The following is a 22,461-nucleotide window of genomic DNA, read 5'->3' on the forward strand; positions in this document are numbered from 1 at the left end:
TTAAGGTGGCTTATTTCCAGGCAAAGCAATAGATTCAATTAAAAAAAGCATGAAAAGAATTAATACAAAAAAGTGCACTGGCTCATTCATGTTGACTCTATGTTTATTACACAATGCTTCAATGTTTCTGCATTCATCACAAGAGTAAATCATTTTAGAAGGTGATACACATTTAGCTTCACTAACCTTTAGGCCCTTTGAGCAGATTGACCTCCAAAATGGTCTCAGGAGGAGCCTGTCTTCTGCGCACCAGCAACCTGACCACTGGGCCTGCCTCCTTCAAAGCCTCTACTGCCTTGCTGTGCACAACCTCTGACACGTCCACATCATTCACCCGCAGAACACAGTCATTTACCCTGAAGCACAAGAAGACACACAAAGTCAAGAGAAGAATAAATTGAGCAATAAAGCAATGAATATATAACACATATTTGAGTAAGTACAGACATGTACTTTGTTCCAAAACCTGCTTACATGGGCAGGTTCCTTCTAAAACAGTACCCTGAAGGCCTGTTCAAACCAAGATCAATAACTATAAAAATATCTATATTAGCATCCACACCAGCTGACAAAATTGCTCTGTTAAGTCTACACTACACTCTCAGAAATAAAGGTACGCGAGCTGTCACTGGGGTGGTACCTTTTCAAAAGGTACACATTTGTACTTAAAGGGTCCATATTGGTACCTCAAAAGTATTTATTAGTACCTAACAATTTTAAGAGGAACACTTTTGTACTTTTTAGGTACTACTACTGTATGTACCCTTGAGGTATTAATATGGACTATTTAGGTACAAATTTGTACCTTTTGAAAAGGTACCACCCCAGTGACAGCTCGCGTACCTTTATTTCTGAGATTGTGTTGCTGTGTCAATCCATTTAAAGCAGAATGGAGTCTGATTGGCTGTTATTGTTTTTATCAAATTCATTTAAAAAGTCATTCACATGATGTTGTTTTTCTTTCCTGTTATTTATCATGTGGATGTTACGTGATATTATTTTATATTTAGAACTATATCTTTACAGTATGTTTATCATTATTATAGTTATTGTCCTTGTGTGAATTGGCTCAAACAGTCGCTGAATCTTGAAAGTGCCCAATTTCAAACGATTACAATATCATATAGTTGCAAAAGCATACTAATTATTTCCATAAATATTCATAATTTTCATTTTGCTCATAAAAATATCAATTGTTCCATGTAATATAAGTCTCAAGTGCCACTAGAATGTTTCTGTGAAGTCTCTGAGCAAAATACCAAGAGGTTGTTCCAGATACTCTCAAAACAAACAGTTTTAGCATGATAATGTTCCTTATCAACAAGAAAGTTTATTTTCTAAACAAGTTTTAAAGTCAGTTTAAATTACTATTATGCTCGTTTTTGAGCACATCAATCCGTCTATGGTGTTTATATAAATTAATATAAATTAAACTACAAAAGATGAACACTGCACTGGACTGAACAACACATTTTTAATAAACTCCTTACAGTTCTTGAATGCAGTGGTTTTTACTGATCTATGCTAATAAACAGATCATCAGCACTCATGAGCAGAAAAAAGGAAACAGACTAGAAAGAGAGAATCTGGAACAACATATTTTCAGACACTGCTTCTGATTTATGTGGGCTAATACATCATATTGTATGCTGCACTTTCTCCAATTCAGAAGAAAAATATGAGGGCACTGTCTTTGAAAACATATCTAAAGTAGCATGTGGTTTAGATAATAAATTATTTAATAAGCTAAGACTTTAATAAGGATAAAATCCTTAGCAAAAAAAATATATATATATTTAATATAATGGTAATAATTTTCACCATGCTTACCAAAAAATGTGTTTCTTATTTTAAGTTTTTGTCTTGTTTTTAGTCTAAATATAAAAAAAAATATATTACGTAACAAGCAAAATGATCTGTCAATGGGTTAAGTGAAATGATAATTTTCATTAAAATAAGAAAATAAGATTATTTTGCTTACCACATTGGCAGACTGCTTTGCTTTTTAAGGGACAAATCCTCTTAATTTTCCATTATTATTTTATTTTTATTATTATCTTATTATTTCTCAAAACAATATATATATATTTCTATATTCTTTTTTATTCTATAAAATGTTTTTTGATTTAAAAAGTTTTAAAATACTTGGACTAGAAAAAAAGACAAAAACTTTGATTAAGAAAAGCATTTTACAGTGCAATATATCTCCTCCAGCAAAGAATATATTGTATGCAATGCTGCCCTGCTTGATCAAAGTACCTTGACATATGGCTGCACGATATTATAAAACTCTAGAAATGCAATATATTTTTATTTTATTTATTCATTTATAAAAATATAGAAATATATCGCGATATGAATTAAGTTTCACCAGATGGCTGGAATAGCTCTGTTCATTATCATGAACTCATTCATTGAGATGGATTGGGATAACTCTGTAGGACCGTGAATAATGCATAAAAAAAAAAAAAATTACAAGCACAAATAAATACAACCAAGCAAAGAAGAAAAATGAAATGAACAGAGCTTTACGGTTTTCTGGGGACTCTAACGGTATTAAGCTACAGAAATTGAATTTCAATCTGTAGAGTCTTTATCGTATAAAAAATCCACTCAAATGTGTCTTTATTAAAATTACAAACAATACAGTTCTTAGTGCCTTAATGCTTTAAAACAATGGTTTCAAACTCAATTTCTGGAGGGCCACAGCTCTGCATAGTTTAGCTCCAACCACCTCCAACTCATACCAGCTTAATAGTCTATAGTAGTCTTGAACACCTTGATTAGTTTGATCAGCTGTGTTTGATTAGGATTGAAGCAAAACTGTACAGAGCTTCGGCCCTCCAGGAATCCAGATTGAGACCTATGCTTTAAAACATTGTTTAAATGCTTACACAGTTACTGCCATTAAAAACACATGCACTATAATGATGAACGAACGTTCACTCCATTATAGTTAAACTCAAAAGTCTCGTGTGTTCTGAACTGTGGCTTCTGGTTTATAATAATCCCAACTCAACTTTGCAGATCTTGTGATTTGACCATTGCGAATGCACACATTGCAATATCAATTCTGAAACTATATATATATATATATATATATATATATATATATATATATATATATATATATATATATATATATATATATATACAACAGTTCTGTCTGGTTCTCGAATCTGATTGGCTTTTATATACACAATTATGCTGTCAAACTGTTGTTTAAACCCAATATCACACTCGTAGCAGTGCGATATGGCTGTATATCAGCACTGGTGGGGGTACTAAGGTACTCGGCCGCCTCCCACCAGTGCCGATATACAGCCATGTCGCACTGCTACTCGTGTGATATTGCTCATATATATAATGTATATATTGTATATATATTGTGCAGCCTCACCTTGGTATCGCAATTAAGATCTAACAGCCTTTTTGATCATTTTTAAATTGAGAAGATTATATATTGGCTTAAAATTCTACCTAAGCAAGTAGTTTTAAAGTGAGATTAACAATGAGATATTACATGCTGAGAGAATGATCACTCACCCTAGTCTCCCATCCATGGCAGCGGCACCTCCTGGGATGATCTTGGTGATAAAAATTCCTGGATCATCAGGAATATGTGGATTATCCATTCCTCCAGCAATGCTGAACCCAAGGCCAGAGTTACCCTATTGATGACATGCACCAGTTAGAAAATGATAAACAGAGAATTGAAGAAGACACCTGGCTCTCAATACTTTTCAAAACACTTTCTAGGCATGAACAGTTTTACCCTGCTAAATATAGCAATTTGTGGTGCGCCTTTCGAGATTCCAAAAATCTTTTCCGCTTCCGCCTATTTCCTCCCTCCGTACTTCATCACCTCTTACACTGCTGTTTTATTCCAGTGCCAAAAAGCTGAGACGGGCTGTTCTGTCTGACAGTCACATCTCAAAAGACAGGCCCTAAAGCAGACAGCTGAGAAAAGACTTCACTTTATTATTTTCTATAATTAATGAGCGACGGTCGCAGCAAATTAGTGCCGAGTGGAACGGAGACATCCCAGTGAGCCTTTCCTGCTCCGGAGCCACTACGAGAGCTCCCACTAAAGAATCATACACACCCACAGACCTTTTAACGTGTGAGATCTTAACATAGTTTATTTAGGCCTCGGCGTGCAGAAATGGCACTTAGAGAACAGCCCTGCAATTATGCTGAAAGCTCAGAGATGTACCCAAATCCACCATCCACTGCTGTTTAATGAATGGCCTATGCGGACGGATTTAGATTCATTTGCATTGAACAAACTTCAAGTATGAAAAGACCTTGCAACATTAAAGCCATGGAAGTTCGTATGATTATTCCAGCAAAGAACATTTTGTCCGTGTAGATAAGAACAGCACCTAGACGAACTGTGAAGCATTTTCACAAGTGGTACATTTTCAAAACTCTTTTAATGCTCAATAGTGCAGTCTCTGATGTAGTACTTCTTAATAAACTAATAATAAACTAATCTTAATCTAATGGTTAATACAAACCTAATTTTTGTAAATCTATATACACTCACCGGCCACTTTATTAGGTACAACTCACTAAACCTGTTGGACCGTATTTTTGCTTCAGAACTGACTTAATCCTTCGTGGCATAGATTCAACAAAGTATTGGAAATATTCCTCAGAGATTTTGCTCCATATTGACATGATAGCATCACACAGTTGCTGCAGATTTGTCGGCTGCACATCTACGATGCGAATCTCCCTTTCCATCACATCCCAAAGATGCTCTATTGGATTGAGATCTGATGACTGTGGAGGCCATTTGAGTACAGTGAATTTATTATCATGTTTAAGAAACTGAGATGTTTTGGGTCTGAGATGATTCAGGCTTTATGACATGGCACATTATCCTGCTGGCAGTAGCCATCAAAAGATGGGGACACTATAAAGGGATGGACATAGTCAGCAACAATACTCAGGTAGGCTGTGGCGTTGACACAATACTCAGTTATTACTTAAGTGTGCCAAGAAAATATCCACCACACCTCCATTACCACCAGCCTGAACCATACATATAAGGCAGGATGGATCCATGCTTTCATGTTGTTGATGCCAAATTGTGGCCCTAACATCTGAATGTCGCATCAGAAATCGAAACTCATCAGACCAGGCAACGTTTTTCAATCTTTTATGTCCCATTTTGGTGAGCCTTTGCGAATTGTAACCTCAGTTTCCTGTTCTTAGCTGACAGGAGTGGTACCTGGTGTGGTCTTCTGCTGCTGTAGCTCATCCACCTCAAGGTTGGACGTGTTGTGCCTTCAGAGATGCTCTTCTGCATACCTTGGTTGTAATGAGTGATTAGTTGAGTTACTGTTGCCTTTCTATCAACTCAAACTAGTCTGGCCATTCTCCTCTGACCTCTGGCATCAACAAGGCATTTGTGCCCACAGAACTGCCGCTCACTGGATATTTTCTCTTTTTCAGACCATTCTCTGTAAACCCTAGTGATGGTTGTGCGTGAAAATCACAGTAGATCAGCAGTTTCTGAAATGCATAGACCAACCCATCTGGCACCAACAACCATGTCACATTAAAGGTCACTTAAATCCTTTTTAAGTGAGGATTTATTTGCTGCCATGTGATTGGCTAATTAGATAATAGCAGTTGGACAGGTGTACCTAATAAAGTGGCCGGTGATCAGTTTTCTGAAGTATTCCAATCTAACAAAGATATGCTCTAAGAATGTTTGGCTAATAGTAAATCAATGCACAAACGTATTGGTGTTTTACGAGGATACTCCATTGACATAATGTATTTTACACAGTAAAAACGCTTATTATATGGCCTTACCCCACCCCTACCCCTATACCCAACCCTCACAGGAAACCTTTGGCAAAATTTTGTAAGTGAAAAGCTCATTAAGTATCATTTTTAAATGCTTTTGATTTAAGAGGACTGAATACATGTCCTGACTGATTAACCATCTTAATAGAGTTCAACTAGGTCATGACATTATACAAATTTCTGTATCATGTCCTTGTAAACCACCAAAATCAGTACACACACACACACACACACACAAAACTATTTCTGAATGTTTTCTGAATGTTCCCTCAAATCAGTAGACTATGACTATTTATTATAAGTGTGAGCTGCAGTTTTGACATCTGCCATTTTAATTAGAAAAGCTTGTTCAAGTAGAGTGGATTCTGATTGGCTGTCAGCATTTTAATCACTTATCAACTAGTGAAATTGTTCTGAAAGTGACTCCAGCAGTTTTATTCCTCTGTGCTATTATAGTTGTAGTAGGGAGCACTTTTATTTTTAGAATTATTTTTTAGAACTATATAATTAGTGTTATACTGTAACTTTTACCCGAGAAAAACTGATTTCAGCATCTCACCTTTCAATTAAATATTGCTTGAAGGGTTTTTTTTATTTTTTTATGTCAGTTTGATTATTGTGTAATTTCAGTGTATTTAATAATGCAAATATGTACCATCACTACTATACATCACTAGCTGTAGTAGGGAGCATTTTTATATTATATGATTTTTAGAACCATATAGTTAGTGTTGCATGGTAACATGCATGGTAAAAAGGATCAGTAAATTAGATCCTTGTTTCATATTTTGTGATTCATTTTTTTTATTTTTTAGTTATTTATTTTTTGAATAGCATTTTGGGACCTTGATCTTTCTTCCATTGACTTTTAACCTTCAGAAGTTTGAAAAAGTGATTTTTATTGACATTTTTAATATTTTAAAGTGATATATTGTCTGGGTTGGAAATAAACCCAGGACTCTATTTTCTGGTATTTTACAGAACTATTTTATTCATTCATTCATTTTTCTTTGGCTTACTCCCAGTCCAGTTTTCAAGGTATGCTGTGTTTTGGAAAAGTCAAATTTTTTTAATGTGTTTATTATTATTTTTTATATTTTTTATTGTTATTAGCATAAGAAAATAAACAATAACATAAACAGGAAAAAAAAAGATACAAAGGCCAATTTCACAATTTCACAATACACAGACAGTCGGACACAACATAATACAATATCATCCTGAAAGATTCTGAGAAAAATAATTAATTAAATATTAAAAATAACTAATTTACAGAGAAATGTGTAGGCTCCACAAATTGACATATGCTAAACCAATCCCACCTATAATGAGTTACAAGTCAGCATCACTGATATAAAACATAATTGGAGTCCAGATTTAAAAAAATATGTTTTGTTTGTTTGCTATCCTACAGTATATTGCATTTCTTACATGGGCAACACATAATTTAAGCTACTAATCCAGGTTTCAAAAGACAGGCACATAATCTGGAATTTTTGTTTCTGCTATACCATTCCCATAAGCTATGGCTAAGATTTTTATTTTATTTTTTTAGGAAAACAGTATATTCAGCAGAAAAGATATCAAAATATGCCATTTTAAATTGTAAAGAAATCTGTGTTTTTGAAACTAATAAAGACAGCAGAAGTCAATGATTCATTTGAATGATTTAGCCTGACATGTTTACTGCTCCAAAATATTTTAAATGTTGCTCAAAATAAAATATGTTGTGTTCAAAGGGAGGGAAAGTTGTTGTTTTTATCCAGACATTTAAAAAAAGCTATTTTAGAGCAGGAACCACTATACATTAAAACCGTGATATTTTATCCAAGGTTATCATACCATAAGAATCTTAAACTGGCTCATGCTTACTTCCTGATTTAACAGGGTATGCCACAGCAGAATGAACCGCAAACTACTCTAGCATATGTTCTGGCAGTGTGCTGGGAAACCAGACTTATTTCTCTAAATGTTATTACAGTATCTTAAACATTATATTATTTTAACCTACTAAAATGTCAATAGAAGTCACTTTATTTAACTGTAGAGATGAACTTTCAACATAAATATTTGACAGAGGAGAGATCAAGATTAAGAGAGATGAAAAGTCAAAAAGCAAGACATTTATATTCATCATTAGAGGAATTTTGGTTTCATTTTTGGAGAACTTCAACTCCTCTGCTACTTATTTTTATATATAGATATTTTTTTGTGTGTAATAAAAAAACACTAATGCCTTTCTGTTATTGTTGAAGCATTGTTAATAATAATAAAGAAAAAGATCAAGCCCCCATAATGCAATTCACAACCATAAAAAATGGAAAACGCAGGTCACACTTTACAATAAGGATCATTAGTTAATGTTAATTAATGCATTTACTAACATGAACAAACAATGAACAATACATTTACTCCAGCATATATTCATGTTAATAAACGTTAGTTAATGAAAATACAGTTGTTCATTGTTAGTTCATGTTAACTAATGGTGCATTAACTGATGTTAACAAGCATGGACTTGAATGTTAATAATGCATCAGTAAATGTTCAATTATGATTAATAAATGCTGTACAAGTGTTGTTCATGATTAGTTCATGTTAGTAAATGCATTAACAAATGAACCTTATTGTAAAGTGTTACCAAAACGCTTGTGATTCCCACCATGTAGTTTAACAATTTAACTGAATTTTAATATTTACATTGTGGAAAGATTATTTTTTCTGTCTAGAGTTTTAAAAAAAGTACCACAGCTACATACTACATTGCTCAATCCCAGGCAAAAGCTCAACATTTACTGCCATCTAGTGTCCAGGTCCTCATAGGTAACACTTGTGAAGAACCATAACACACATTAAAAATAGTTGAATAATATTTACCCTCTCCAAAATGATTTCTTCATATTTATACATGCCATCACTCCCATTCACCTGTAAGAAAGGAAAGAACAATTTTAGATATAATCTCGTGTGCATCTTCATTAGGTAACAAATCATCCACAAAAAGGTCACAAGTATCATTAATTATGTAAAAGCAGAAACGCTATAAACTAAGCACATTAAAAAAACAACAACAGAGCAGTATGAATCACATACAAGGCACGGGGTCGATAAACACAGTGAAAAAGACTACTCATTATAACGGTTAAATAATAATTGCGCTCGGCATTAAAGCTACAATCCGCATCTGCTGGGGTTTAATCTGTGCATATTTTTATTGTTATTATCTGATGTACATGCGGAAAGGTTTGGCCGGGCAGAGGGGTATAATTCCACATGGCAGGCAGTCAGGCAGTCAGGCAGGCGCTACTGGAGGTGCTGAGAGCATGAAGCAGATACTTACATAAGGGCCTGCATCCAGTGAGTCTGCATTCACAATGATGGGGGGAGGGTTTGCCTGTGAGATGAAGAGATGCACATTACCTCGGTGTGTGAGGCTGGCGGCTCACACGTATGCACGCACACACACATATATACACGCATACACACACACGCACGCTGTCATGAGGAGACAGTAAATGCATGCCATGGGAACGGTGGGTCTCAACAGAGCATGGTACATCATCACCATGATGTGGCGCTTCAGGGGGAAGATTGAGGACAGGACTGGAGGTGTGAAGATTACTGACGCCTGTGGTCTGCAGTTGAACGAGAACCGAGGCTGAGTCGAGGAGAAATAACTCTATGTGTGTTATTCCCCTCTGGCTATAGTTTAATTTTTCATGTTTGAGCAATATCATATGGGTCTCAGCACGGCTGTGATTATACTGCTGCTGGTTAAAAGTTTGAGGTCAGCCTGACTATTCTGTTTTTGAACAAATTTATATATGAATGATTCGACAACACTTTCCAAAATATAATGCTCCAAATGGACAATTCAAATGTGACATCTGAAACATTTTGAGTTAACAATATTTTTTTTTATTAAATCTAATTTATTTAATTGTTTTACCTAAACTGCATTTATCCTGTCATTCCTAATGTGCACATAAAGGTGTGAGGGACAAATTCCTGATAAGCACATAAATGGGAAAGGGAAGGGGATATATACAGTATGGGGTAGTAATTGTTAAAAGTATGTTATATACTCATTTTGTAAAATAAAATAAAAACTGTAGGGATGCTCCGATCAATCAGCCGGAAATTGGTATCGGCCAATAATCCCTTTTCGTGACTCGATCGGTACTTGCCAATCTGGCCGATCTCATGAATCGATCACAAGTGTTTGTTTACGAGTTTACACACAGAGTAAGTCGCACATGCACTCATTAGTAGTGTTTTTCCCAGGAGTCTCCCATATTTCAGACCCATGTCCCACCACCCTCCCGTTTTGTTATTTCTCCTGGACAACTCCCGTAATTTCACCCCGGGTTTTTTGGTACAGCTTGTACTGCAACACCCCCAGGTCGCCCACTTTAGTATAGTATCACAGCGGCCGCCCGAAACCATACAGTTACTAACACCACAGTACGGTTATTAACCCGTCCGACTGGCAACAGTGTTAACTTGCAACAGTCACTTAACTTCACGAACACCCCCCTTCCCCTACCAGTCTCCCGGATGTTTAGAGACAAATGTGGGCAGGTATGGTTACAACACGTGAAGAGGTAAATGATGTGTACGGCCGGGAGCGATATCTGCTTTCCCAACACAGCAGCTGTCCAGAGCTGCGATCATTCTGCTGCTATCAATAGTTAGAGATGAGCAAAATATTTGAATAGCTTGCAAATACACTTGTATTTAGGTCTTTTTTACATACCGTTGAAGTCAGAAGTAAGAATTATTAGCCCCCTTTTGTTTTTTTTTCTTTTTTTAATATTTCCTGAATTATGTTTAACAGAGCAAATTTTCACAATATGTCTAATAATATTTTTTCTTCTGGAGAAAGCCTTGTTTTATTTCAGCAAGAATAAAAGCAGTATTAAATTTTAGTAAACATTTTAAGGTCAAAATGATTAGCCCTTTTAAACTATATATTTATTTTATTGTTTGCAGAACAAACCATCAATATACAATGATTTGCCTAACAACCCTAACCTGCCTAGTTAACCTAATTAACCTAGTTAAGCCTTTAAATGTCACTTTAAGCTGAATACTAGTGTCTTAAAAAAATACCTGGTTAAATATTTTGTACTGTCATCATGTCAACGATAGAAGAAATCAGTTATTAGAGTTGAGTTATTTAAACTATTATGTTTAGAAATGTGTTGAAAAAATCGTCTCGCCATTACACAGAAAATGGGGGAAAAAATAAGCAGGGGGCCTAATAATTCTAATAAGGGCCTAATGAAGGAGGGGGGGGGTGATGGGGGGTTAATATAACTTATTCTAATATATTTGTTACAATAAACCGTAGTTTGTAGGGCAATTTTCTTTTAGGAAAGAAGCAATAATGGATTTACACTGTAGGTGTGCATTTTAACTTCTTATGCATCAAATATGCACTTCAACGTTTTCTTCATTGAGACAAGTTGAATTCTTCTTCCATCATGTTTCCAAAAAAATTGTTTTATCTATAATTTTCCGTAAAGTTGCTTCAACCATTACACGTCCACACTAAATAGTTATTAGAGACATGTTTAAGGGATATATTCAATAACTAAAGAGAGTTCTCCAGTTTATCATACTTAAATGTGCTTTATGCAATAGCAAAGTTATAAAAAGCTTGAGGCATCAGAGCTGGTACTTGGTATCGGCCGATCCCCATGAGAAGGAATCAGAACTCGACATCGGCTGCAAAAATTGTGATCGGAGCATCCCTAAAAAACTGAATTACAAAAAAAGAATATTTTTGTTCCATTATAAGAACATTTAGTGCAAAGATGTAACATGGATGTTAAAGGCATGTAGTTTACCCAAAAATGATAATTCTGCCATTATTTACTCATCATCCACTCTTCTTCAAAAAGCTTAGTTTCTTTCTTCCGTTGAACACAAAGGAAGATATGCTGTTGGACTAAAACAGCCATTGACTTCCATAATATTTTTGTTCCTACTGTGGTAGTCAATGGCAGCCTTTCTTCCAGCATACTTCAGAATACCTTGTTTTGTGTTCAACAGAAGAAAGAAATGCATAAAAGTGTAGAACCACTTGAGTGTGAGTAAATGGTGAGGAAATGACATTTTTTGGCCCGTCTTCATAGAAGCATAGATGAACAACATTCAGTTTTTAAAAGAAAGTATGCATTAAATTGCTTAAATGTCACAGTAAACTTACATACTTTAACTTCAAATAAATGCTGAGCTTTTGAGTTATAAATTCATTAGAAATGCTAAACTGAAATGCATCAAGGTTTCCACAAAACCTTTGCAAAAAAATCTTTCAGACCTCAAACTTTTGAACAGCAGTGAGATTTTACGAACATTTTTAGGCTTATGTGAAAGACAAAAGATGTGCAATTATTTTTATTTTTGTTCCGGTAATGTCAAAAGGTGTACAAAAATCGAAAATGGCCAAATCTGAACCCACATATAATTTTTTTTTCATCAGAGTAACACAAAATGAGAATTTTACAATGTTTTCCATAAGGCAAAGAAAGACAGGGACTGTTAAGCTCTCAAATAGGTTAAAAGTACAATAAAATCACTATAAGAACAATGTGTGTTCAATATTTAAACTCATTTATCAGCAATGTTACAGAGAAAAACAAACATGTGCTCTCTTTTGATGCTTTTAAAAGATTGACAGTCTCTGTTTTTCATTTATTTTGCAGAATATTATCATTTTTTTGCTGGAAAGTGATGATATTTTTGCTCAAGTGCATAACTCATGCTAGACTAACAACATTTATCAGCGTATTTGTCTGCAGACATTTCCCCAAACACAAAAATGTGTTCAAATAATCAAAATGAATAATCATTAATACAAAATTAAGATAAGTATTCAAAAGTTTTTATTATATAACGTACAATTTAGATAGTTTGTGAAATCAAATTAGCTATTGACCTCATGTACTTTACACATTGCTGTCTTCCTGTAGTTTTAGACACTATCCACAGACTAGTTCATGCTCTTTAGAAAACATATGGATGAACTGAGGCAATGGAGCAGCTGACATTCATGGCCTTTCACATGCAAACCGTGTAGTGTTTGTGAGTATTGATCAGATCGATCAGTGGTGAGGTGATGCTGACAGGGCCGCCGGGTGACCAGTGGAAAGGAGACAGTCACTACCTTTCCACCCCCTTTACTACTTCAAACACAAGATTATCACTCCAACTGATGCTAAATCCCACAGATCACTTGCAATCAAGCCACACAGATTGCAAACTAATCAGTACACTGGAAAAAAAAAAGTGGAAAGAATCAATAAACGCTGAGTAATTGCTAGTAGGTTTCACAATAACTATCAAAGAAATGGCAAGTGGGACATTTAATTAAAAATAAAATTATATACAATGAAAATATAATATACAGTGTCTCCTGTGACATTTTTATTCATTTTCAAATAAGTGATGCTTAACAGAGTAAGTGAATTTTTCACAGTATTTCCTGTTAGATTTTAACACATTTTTATGTGTAGAGCATCAATTTAAACAACGTTAGCACCTGTTAGCTTTAATTGTGGGAAAAATTTTATAATTTTTAGTTTTTTTCATCTGTTCATGTAGTGCGCGACTGCAAGTGAAGTGATGACGCGTCGGTTTCTCATTATTATTCATACCTGAGATTTCTTATCCTGTGAAAAGAGCCTGCTTCTTAATTATTTATAAGAGCATGTACTTTCCATCTATGGTGCTTTCTGATTACAGATCACAGACCCGCCAAGCTTTGAGGCTGTGTCTGCGCATGACACATAGTATTTAGTTTATTACATGTCTGCTTTCTTCGCGATGCTGTCAGGGCCACCGATACAGCAAAGCTTTTTGTGTGCAGCAAGCATTTTTGTCGGGAGAATGGTGGACTTTGTCTTTTATCAGTTGAGTTTGTTACCATTCAGAGATAAGGAAGAGAAGTCCTCATTTAGTGTTTATATCAACATGATTATCTTTATAATGATATATCAAAATGTGGTTATGTATTATATGAAGTTATAAATAGGTAATCATAGATGTCACAGCATTTAATTATTTACTGTTTATTTCTTAGCATTTTAACTTTGTAAATTATAAAATCATGTGTCCTCTCAGATTGTGTATCAGAATTTTTTTATCATGAGGTGGCGAGCCAACTTAAAAAGTCCTCCCTATATGCCCATCTAGGAGCATATTTTGAAAATAATTTGGAGGTAGACTTCCACAGAGAGGGAGGGTGGGGTGGGGGGTTGATGTTCCTTTAAAGCTTTGATAAAAAGTTGTTATATTTTTAAAAATAATTTTGAAGGTCAATATTATGAGCCCCTTTCAGAACGGTGGGCGGTAAGAACCAGCTCATTTGCATTTAAAGGCACAGGCCAAAAAAAAACAGCAAAAATTTTCTCTTACTACTAAAATTAAAATTTTTAGCAGGGTACAATAAATGATCTGATGGGTATTTTGAGCTGAAACTTTAAACACACATTCTGGAGACACATGAAAGACTTATCTGGGGTTAAACAAAAGCCCTTTAAATTGAAAACTAGTATTTTGTAAAATAACATTTGAATAAATATTACCCAGGTAGTAAAGAATTCTGACCCAGATATCGCATAAAGCTGGCATAGCAGGCATTCGTCAGGCACTGCCAAACAGCGTGTGGCCCAAACATGGCCCAGGTTTGGAAGATGTGGCACTATCTTTAAAGTGGCACACAAGGCTTGGGCCAGATTTCAAATGTAGTATTTGGACCAGATTTATATGTGGGCCATGTAAGTTTGGCCTATCTTGAGCTACTTTTAAAATACTTTTAAATTATTTTTAAGTAAAGAAAAAATTTTACCAATCGGGTCGCTTCGAGAAAAAAACATGGCCATAAAGTGAAATGCTTCATGGATTTATCTAATTTATTGTAGTCATGACACACCAACATACTGTATCTGGCCCAGTTCAGGCCCAATTAGGGGTTATTAACTTGACCCAGATATGGTCCATGTTTGGCCGTATTATGGAAGCTAGACTTGGTCCAATCATTCATTCTCTTGTCGGCTTTGTCCCTTTATTAATCCGAGGTCGCCACAGAGGAATGAACCGCCAACTTATCCAGTAAGTTTTTACGCAGCGGATGCCCTTCCAGCCACAACCCATTTCTGGGAAACATCCACACACACATTCACACACACACTCATACACTACGGACAATTTAGCCTACCCAATTCACCTGTACCACATGTCTTTGGACTGTGGGGGAAACCGGAGTACCCAGAGGAAACCCACGAGAAGGCAGGGAGAACATGCAAACTTCACACAGAAACGCCAGCGACCCAGCGACCTTCTTGCTGTGAGGTGACAGCACTACCTACTGCGCTACTGCCTCGCCGTAATTCCATAATTCACAGCGGCCTGCGAGCCAAGCAAAAGCTGATTATGTGTGCCAAAGCTGGGCCAGAGAAATTTTGCTATGTGGGTATTTACTATCATTATGGCTAAGACAATATAAATAATTTTAGAAATAAGTAAAACTGTTATGTTGAAAAAAAATCTCCTCTCCGTTAAAGAGCACTTGTGAAATATTTGAAAAGGAATAAAAATGTCACAGGAGACACTGAAATTAAGTATTGAACGAGTCATGATTTTTTCTGGTAAGTAAATTTCTGAAGTAGCTGTTGATCATGTGAAAATAAAGGTTCATTTAATCGCACAGTCTTGTCTCTAGGAATCTTTCAATAATTTATGCCAATAAAAGCAAGACAAAAACACTGATTTCATAAAACTCATCCCTCATATTAGCCACGGTCCACACTCATGTGCAATTGTGAAATGACTTGCAAGACAAATTGTAAAAATTTCAGATCACTTTGACTGCTAAATTTACAACTAGGTGCACTTATGCTTTGAACCGTCATGATTTTGAACATGTAAATGGGTAGAAGTGCTGCAGACAGCTTTATATAACATTGAGCTATAGAGCAGAGATATTCCCCTCACATTCCCTCTGGCTGTCGCAGCAGCTGTGGCTGATTGCGTTTCGCTTGCAGACCCTGAATAATTCCTGCGCCTCTCTTAGCAAGTAAAGATCTGAAAAGACCATTTGAGTTACAAGATCACATTCTAAAAGCGTTTCCGACGTCACCACCTCTATTTTCACCTGACACCCTGTTCCTCATGACAGGTCCTCACAGGTGCAGACAGCGCTCAGGTACAGCTACTCAATGTAGAGTAAAGAGCAGCTTTTAAAGAATGCTCTCTAGAATAATCATCAATGGCGGGTATATTCAATATTACAAGCCTCTAAGTTTGCATATTGTGTGGATCATCATCAGCCACCATTGCGGGTGAAAACTATAGGAAATCAGGGTGTAAGTAATCTCAGTGTGATACAGACTGATGCTAGTATGGTCCAAAATTATGTTTTAATGAGTACTTGCACATAACATTATGTGCTTTGATAAGTTTTTAAAATTAGACTGTGATCCTAAAGAGAAAAAAACAATACAAAAATGAATGCCCACAAATTTTAAGATATACTTGATAAGAAATTAGATACTATAAGATAATAAACTGTATCAGTGTAACAGAAATAATAATCAAATTAAAAGTGACTTAGATTAGGCATAGAATTTTTAAAAATAATAATAATCATTTATTACATTTATATAGTGCTTTTCTGGGAACATTGCTGAAACCAGTGTGCAGCATCCACCTGGATGAAATGACGGAAACCATTCTGTACCAGACAGCACACCATCTTATTGGTGGACAATTGTCAGTGAAGTCAGTTATGATTCGCGGATTGTTAGGAGGCAGTAAAGGGCAGAGGCAAGTATGAAAGTTTAGCCAGGATGCCAAGGACACCACAACGCTACCCATTTCCAAGAACATCATGGGATTTTTATTGGCCACAGAGAGACAGGAAATTGGTGTAACAACTCACAGGAAAGAAAGTGCTCACTGCCAGTATAGAGTGCCCGTAACTATACTGGGGCATTATGAACTCATACAGCACCCCCTGCCGGCCTCTCTAACGCCTATTTCAGCAGCATACATATTTATAAATACAATTTATCCCTGTGAGAGCTAAATGAAATCGTATCCACTGTCACATGATCAGTAATGGTGTGTTCACACTTGCAGTTGCATTTGGTTGCACTGACTTTTATGGATATTAACCTGATATAAACTCATAAAATAGCATAAGTTATTCAAACAAGCAAATATTTTTAAACATGAAATATATTAATTATAACATTATAAGCATCTTTACTGTCTTTTTTGACCAATATATTATAATAACTATAAATATAAATAAACAACTAATTTAAGAAAATCTTACTGACCTAAACTGTTCAGTGGCAGTGTATGATTTAACTCTTGTCCATTTCTAAAAGCTAACACATAATGAAAAAAGCAATGTACAATCGCACTTTAAACAACTCTCCTATCCTTTTTATCAAATAAAAAACAAAATCTTCCGCACACCACACTGTTTCAAAGTCCAGATTTCTCTCTATTTACTATTGCTAATTGGTACACTTTCAAAAGCATAAAGAAATCAGTTGAAAATACTTTGATAGAAATAGACACAACTGTGAAAAAGCCTCTGAATACATTGTAATTGTACGCATATACCAAAAGCAGCAAAAACATACTTAAACATACATTTGATTGCAGTTTCTAGGTCAAATGAATGGCACGGCACATTATGACACCCAAAAAGGTGTTACTTTTCACACTAATGATATTCACAAGAACAAATTATCAACAAATAAAGGATACTTCTCATGCAGTTATTTGCACAACACCAAATAAATATCACAAAACAACTTATGAGCGCCTATGATTTGTAATTGAATATTTTTGCATCACCATTTGAACTCCATGTGGTCAAAACTTGTACTTTGTATGACTGTGATTACTTTGTACAGTGATGTATTTGTGATACAGAATAGTTTAACAACATTTACATTCAGCAGACGAATAGAGATAAAAGCAATGTAAAATCAAGGTAAAGAAATGAGGTTGCTTTTCTCTCAAGTTTGTTTCTGAAAACAATATTGGTTGGATTTAGACCAGTGGTTCACTGATCAAGGTGAACTTTATGACAAGCCCTGCTTTCTCATGGACACGTACAAGAAGGATGTGAATATGAGCCATACAACAAAACCATAAGTAAAATACTTTAGATTCGCAAAAAAGCAGGCAGCCCCCTCTAGAAGATTTGTCATCTGAAATGTACAACCAAACTTACCCTAAGCTAGATATTTTTTAAGATTCGCAAAAAAGTAGGCAGCGCTCTCTAGTGGATTTGTCATCTGAAACGTACAACAAAACTTACCCTAAGCTATGTATTTCAGATTAGCAAATAGTAGGCAGCGCCCTCTAGTGGATTTGTCATCTAAAATATGCAACGAAACGTACCCTGAGCAATGTATTTCATGTTTTGCAAAAATATAAGCTGACACACATATTCATAATGAGCCTATGCTGTTAAAACCAGTGCCTTCTTTTAAAATATCCCAGCACAGAGAAAGTAAATGCAAGAAAAACGGTGAAAGTCATACCATAACATTAACTCTCCAGATGCTAATTAGGCATGCAATGTGTTGCTGTATTAAAACAACACACCTCCTACACTGTTCGGCCCTTAAACCCATCAGCAAAAGCCTTCGCATGGTCTCTAGGATATGGACAGTAATCTCTGTGTTTCTATCATACAACACAAGCAAATGAGATAAAGTAGGATGATAATCTCAGACGCAGTAATCCGGGATGCAGTCTTTGGAGGAGCCGGTGGATGAATGTGCAAACGCTATCATTGAGCTACATGATAACGATATGTGACCTGAAGTGTCCATGTCCTGAAGAGAGGCTTATACCATTACTGCTCATAACTCTCTATCCCAGATTAAAAAGCAAAAGGATGACGGAGAAGGGAGGTGGTAAAGTCATACAGGGGCGTCGCATGCCCATGAGCATTCTGGAATTTTTTTTGGAGCTTTTAATCTTATTTTTTGCACCCTACACAATATTGTTATGCAGTGAGATATGTTTCGTTGTTATGCAGTGAGATTGTCAGACATGCTTGCTGCCCGGTGCTGTGTATTCAATGTTAAAAAAAAAAAGAACAACTATGAGAAGCATGATGGAGCAATGGTAGTGACAGTCTCTTAATGCTCTGAGCAGACCGGGTCTGAAGGTTCAGCTGAGCCAGCCAAATCGCTGTGACAGGGGCAGGTGAGCAAGTGGTGCCACAGCTGGCTAAGGCTGGCCACGGCTAATCATACAGCTAACATTCACCTCGAGTTCAAAACCAACAACAACAAAAAGAAGTTCTGTCATTGTTTACTCATCCACACAAATATGACTTTTATAACACAAAAAGAAGTAGTTGTTATTTAAAAAGACTAAATCAATTTGAAAAATCGCCTTCTATTATGTCACACAAAATCAAATGCGACAAGTTCACAATGGCAGAAGGGGGATTACTAATTTCTGAAATATAATTTTTTGAGTTTGTTTTCCAGTCGGTTGAGGCTGGAAGGGCATCCGATATGTAAAACATATGCCGGAATAGTTGGCGGTTCTTTCCACTGTGGCGACCCCTGAATAAGAGACTAAGCTGAAGAAAAATGAATGAATAAATATTTTGAGTTTAAATCAAAAATGTGCTGACTATATGTTCTTTACTATAGCAAATTATAGCAGTATAGTGGCAGGTTTACCGGTAGTATAGTAGTATCGCAATACTATGGCTCCAGAATACTGGTGGTGCCAGTATAGTTTGTAAACGATAGTATCTTTATTAATAGTTTATCTACAATAGAGAATGTTGCATGTGGAAAAGTCACTAAAATGCTCACACATTTGTGCAACAAACGATCTTTTTATTTTAATAGTCTGTGGCACCCTTTAAAGTTGCAAAACTGTAGAATTCGTGCCTATTGCACATTTTCTAACGCTTTAGTTTGAACGCACATCTAAATTGGTTCATTCCTGTTCCTGGTAATATGATTTAGCTACAACAACTGTGACTACTGTAGCTACAACAACTGTGACCCTAATCTCTTAAAAAGAAGGACTCACATAGTGAAGTTTTAAATTACTTTGTATTGTTACCTGAGGAGACAGAATAAAAAACAATGGATGAAAAACTCAAAATAGCAACAGGAAACATTGAAACAATTTTTGACCACTTTATTTAGTCTTATTTTGTTGGAAAATATGCTCTTTTGTAACAAATTTTACTCTGTACTCTGTAAAATTAGTGTCTTTATTTTAATGTATTTTTTGTTGGTCAGTTTTCTACAAAATAAACAAAAAATGAAAAGGAGCGAATAACCTTTTGGTTTTAAGGGAATTATGAATTAAATTCAAGTAGGCCTATTATAACATCAAATATTGTATTTCTGACAATTTTCTTTATAATATGAGTTATGAATTACAGTATTGCAATAGTACTTGGTATTGTGATACTTCAGCTGTTATCGTAAGATTAACTAATGGTATCACGACAACCCTACTGCACAGTGTTTCCCACACGCTGATAGTTTCAGTTTCCCCTTTAAATACATTTATTTTGGCTTGGCTTTTGTAATAGCTGTTGTCTAATATAGAGAATTCCACAAATATTTAAAAAATTATATTTATATTTATTTTTTTAAATACTTTTGCTTGTAAATAATTTGAGCTGAGAGGACCTAACATACATGCTTAGAAACATTCATTTTATTTAGGGCTACCTGTTTTTGTTTGATTGCTTTTACATTATTTTACTGAATAAAATTATTTGTTTTTATATATAATATTTTTATTTATGAATAATATTATACAAATGTGACCTACACCTGGATAAGTTCATTATAATGAGACTTATCTGTGTTTTTACCTTCCTCTCAAAAAATGCAAATCTGACATAGTTTAAGGTGTAAGAAATGGGTTATTTTTTGTTTTTCTCCTGTTGCGATCAACAAACAACCAAATGACTAGAGAAGGGTCTCATGACCTAAAGGTTAACTTTCTCCAAATTTCAGAAGGTAGAATATTGAATCTATGATAATAATACTGACTCTACAAAACTCAAATTTGCAATGGGCTCCCTAGTCTTTGAGGATGAAAATGATGGCACGTCTCTGAGGTTGTGTACAAATATATTAAATTGCTTGGGGTTTCATTATCTGTCTTTTATTCATTTAATCCTTATTACTCATCTATTTTGCATTATAAGCCTTTTATGCAATTTTGTTGTATTTCGATTAATGATGTTCATGACTATGATTCATGTTTATTGACTATTGTTGTGATAACTGATATCAGCTGTGTATACCAGCAATGGGCCCTTTACACAAGCCTGTCATGACACGTTTAACAGTCATCAGTATCTTAAATCCTTTAAAGTTTTATTATATTTTCATTTTGTTTTTAAAGTATGATAAAACGTGGATGTTACTATCTCCTCTAGCTGCCATCATTAGTCCCACACAATTTTTTATTTTCCTTTTTCTGAAAGTCTTTATAACATCATTGTGGCGTTTTTCTTTTATTTTTTAAGCAAATAAGATTGGTAAAAAACTATTTGTTGTATTCTTCCATTCACTGCGCACTACGTTTTCCCAACTATGAAGACTTCAGCTACTGAGAAACCTGGAAGTGTAAAAAAGAGTTTATAAACAGTTGTATTGCTTGATTAGTATGGTGTATGGAACGTTATAAGTGCCTCCTCTTGTAGATTATGACCACACTTGTCTCACTTGCATAAACATAAACCATATTAAAACCTTGTTGGTGTGCTGAAATGTTTTACATACTAACAATTGGGGCATACTAAAACACAAGGTATAGTACTGTACAACTTCTGAAAATTAGACAAACCTAATAAGCTATTTCTATAAAGACAAAAATACAAAAAAAAAATTTTTTTTTAAATCCATCCATTGGGTAGAAATACAGCACTGTAATTGTCAGGCTCCACTATAGTTTATAATCTCATTTCTTTTACCCAATATTTTCTGCCTCTCTGAAAAATGTCTGATTACACAAATAAAATGGGTTGCAACCTCATTTGATGTTGACATTAATTCTCTGTGCTGTGCTCATGGTATGAAAAAATGTTTCACAGTCAGGCTAAATCTTCCACTTAAATGGGCCCTCATAAAAATTAAAGGCAAATATGAAAGTCAAATCCCTCAAAATTCTCAATCATAATTTGCTGCAAACCTGAATGACTTTCTGTCAACTTCCGTGTTCAACAAGAAAGTCATGCAGGTCTGGAATGACATACAGAAAGAGTGTGTTGACAGATGAAGGTGAACTAACACACTTAAGGTAAACCAGCACACTGAGTACAAACATTTTGTATGTTTTTTTTTTGTATTCATTATCCTAAAAATACACGAGTATTAATGAATCCATTGCAAATAATAAGTAAATTGCAAAAATTCAAAACAAGATCTTCACACAGTAAAGCTTTTGTTTGCCTGTATCTTCTTCAAAAAAGAAAAAGAAATTGGAAATATTGTGTCCACTGACTAGAATTGACCCTAAACAGAGACTGGCAGTGTGTCAAAAGTACAGTATGGATACAAACCCAAACGGCGACATAGAAAAGGTGCCATGTGCCAGGCATTGAAA

The 22,461-nt window shown here is 35.1% G+C and overlaps 1 protein-coding gene across 27 annotated transcripts in view; it reads right to left on the minus strand.

Moving 5' to 3' along the window:
• The window catches only part of dlg3 (discs, large homolog 3 (Drosophila)), a 152,005-nt gene that overhangs the window by 51,851 nt on the left and 77,693 nt on the right, over nt 1–22,461 (minus strand). For 17 of the 27 annotated variants that reach the window (XM_087281749.1, XM_087281742.1, XM_087281740.1 and 14 more), the window contains 4 exons: nt 9,164–9,217; nt 8,701–8,751; nt 3,547–3,671; nt 187–356 (listed from right to left, as the gene is read on the minus strand). In XM_087281749.1, the coding sequence (XP_087137875.1) occupies nt 187–356; nt 3,547–3,671; nt 8,701–8,751; nt 9,164–9,217 (400 nt within the window). The remainder of the gene's footprint in view (nt 1–186; nt 357–3,546; nt 3,672–8,700; nt 8,752–9,163; nt 9,218–22,461) is intronic. The other 10 variants (XM_087281748.1, XM_087281745.1, XM_087281736.1 and 7 more) reach the window with 1 other exon arrangement.

The sequence above is a fragment of the Danio rerio genome, chromosome 14, assembly GCF_052040795.2.
Source record: "Danio rerio strain M-AB ecotype USA chromosome 14, GRCz13ab, whole genome shotgun sequence".
NCBI lineage: Eukaryota > Metazoa > Chordata > Actinopteri > Cypriniformes > Danionidae > Danio > Danio rerio.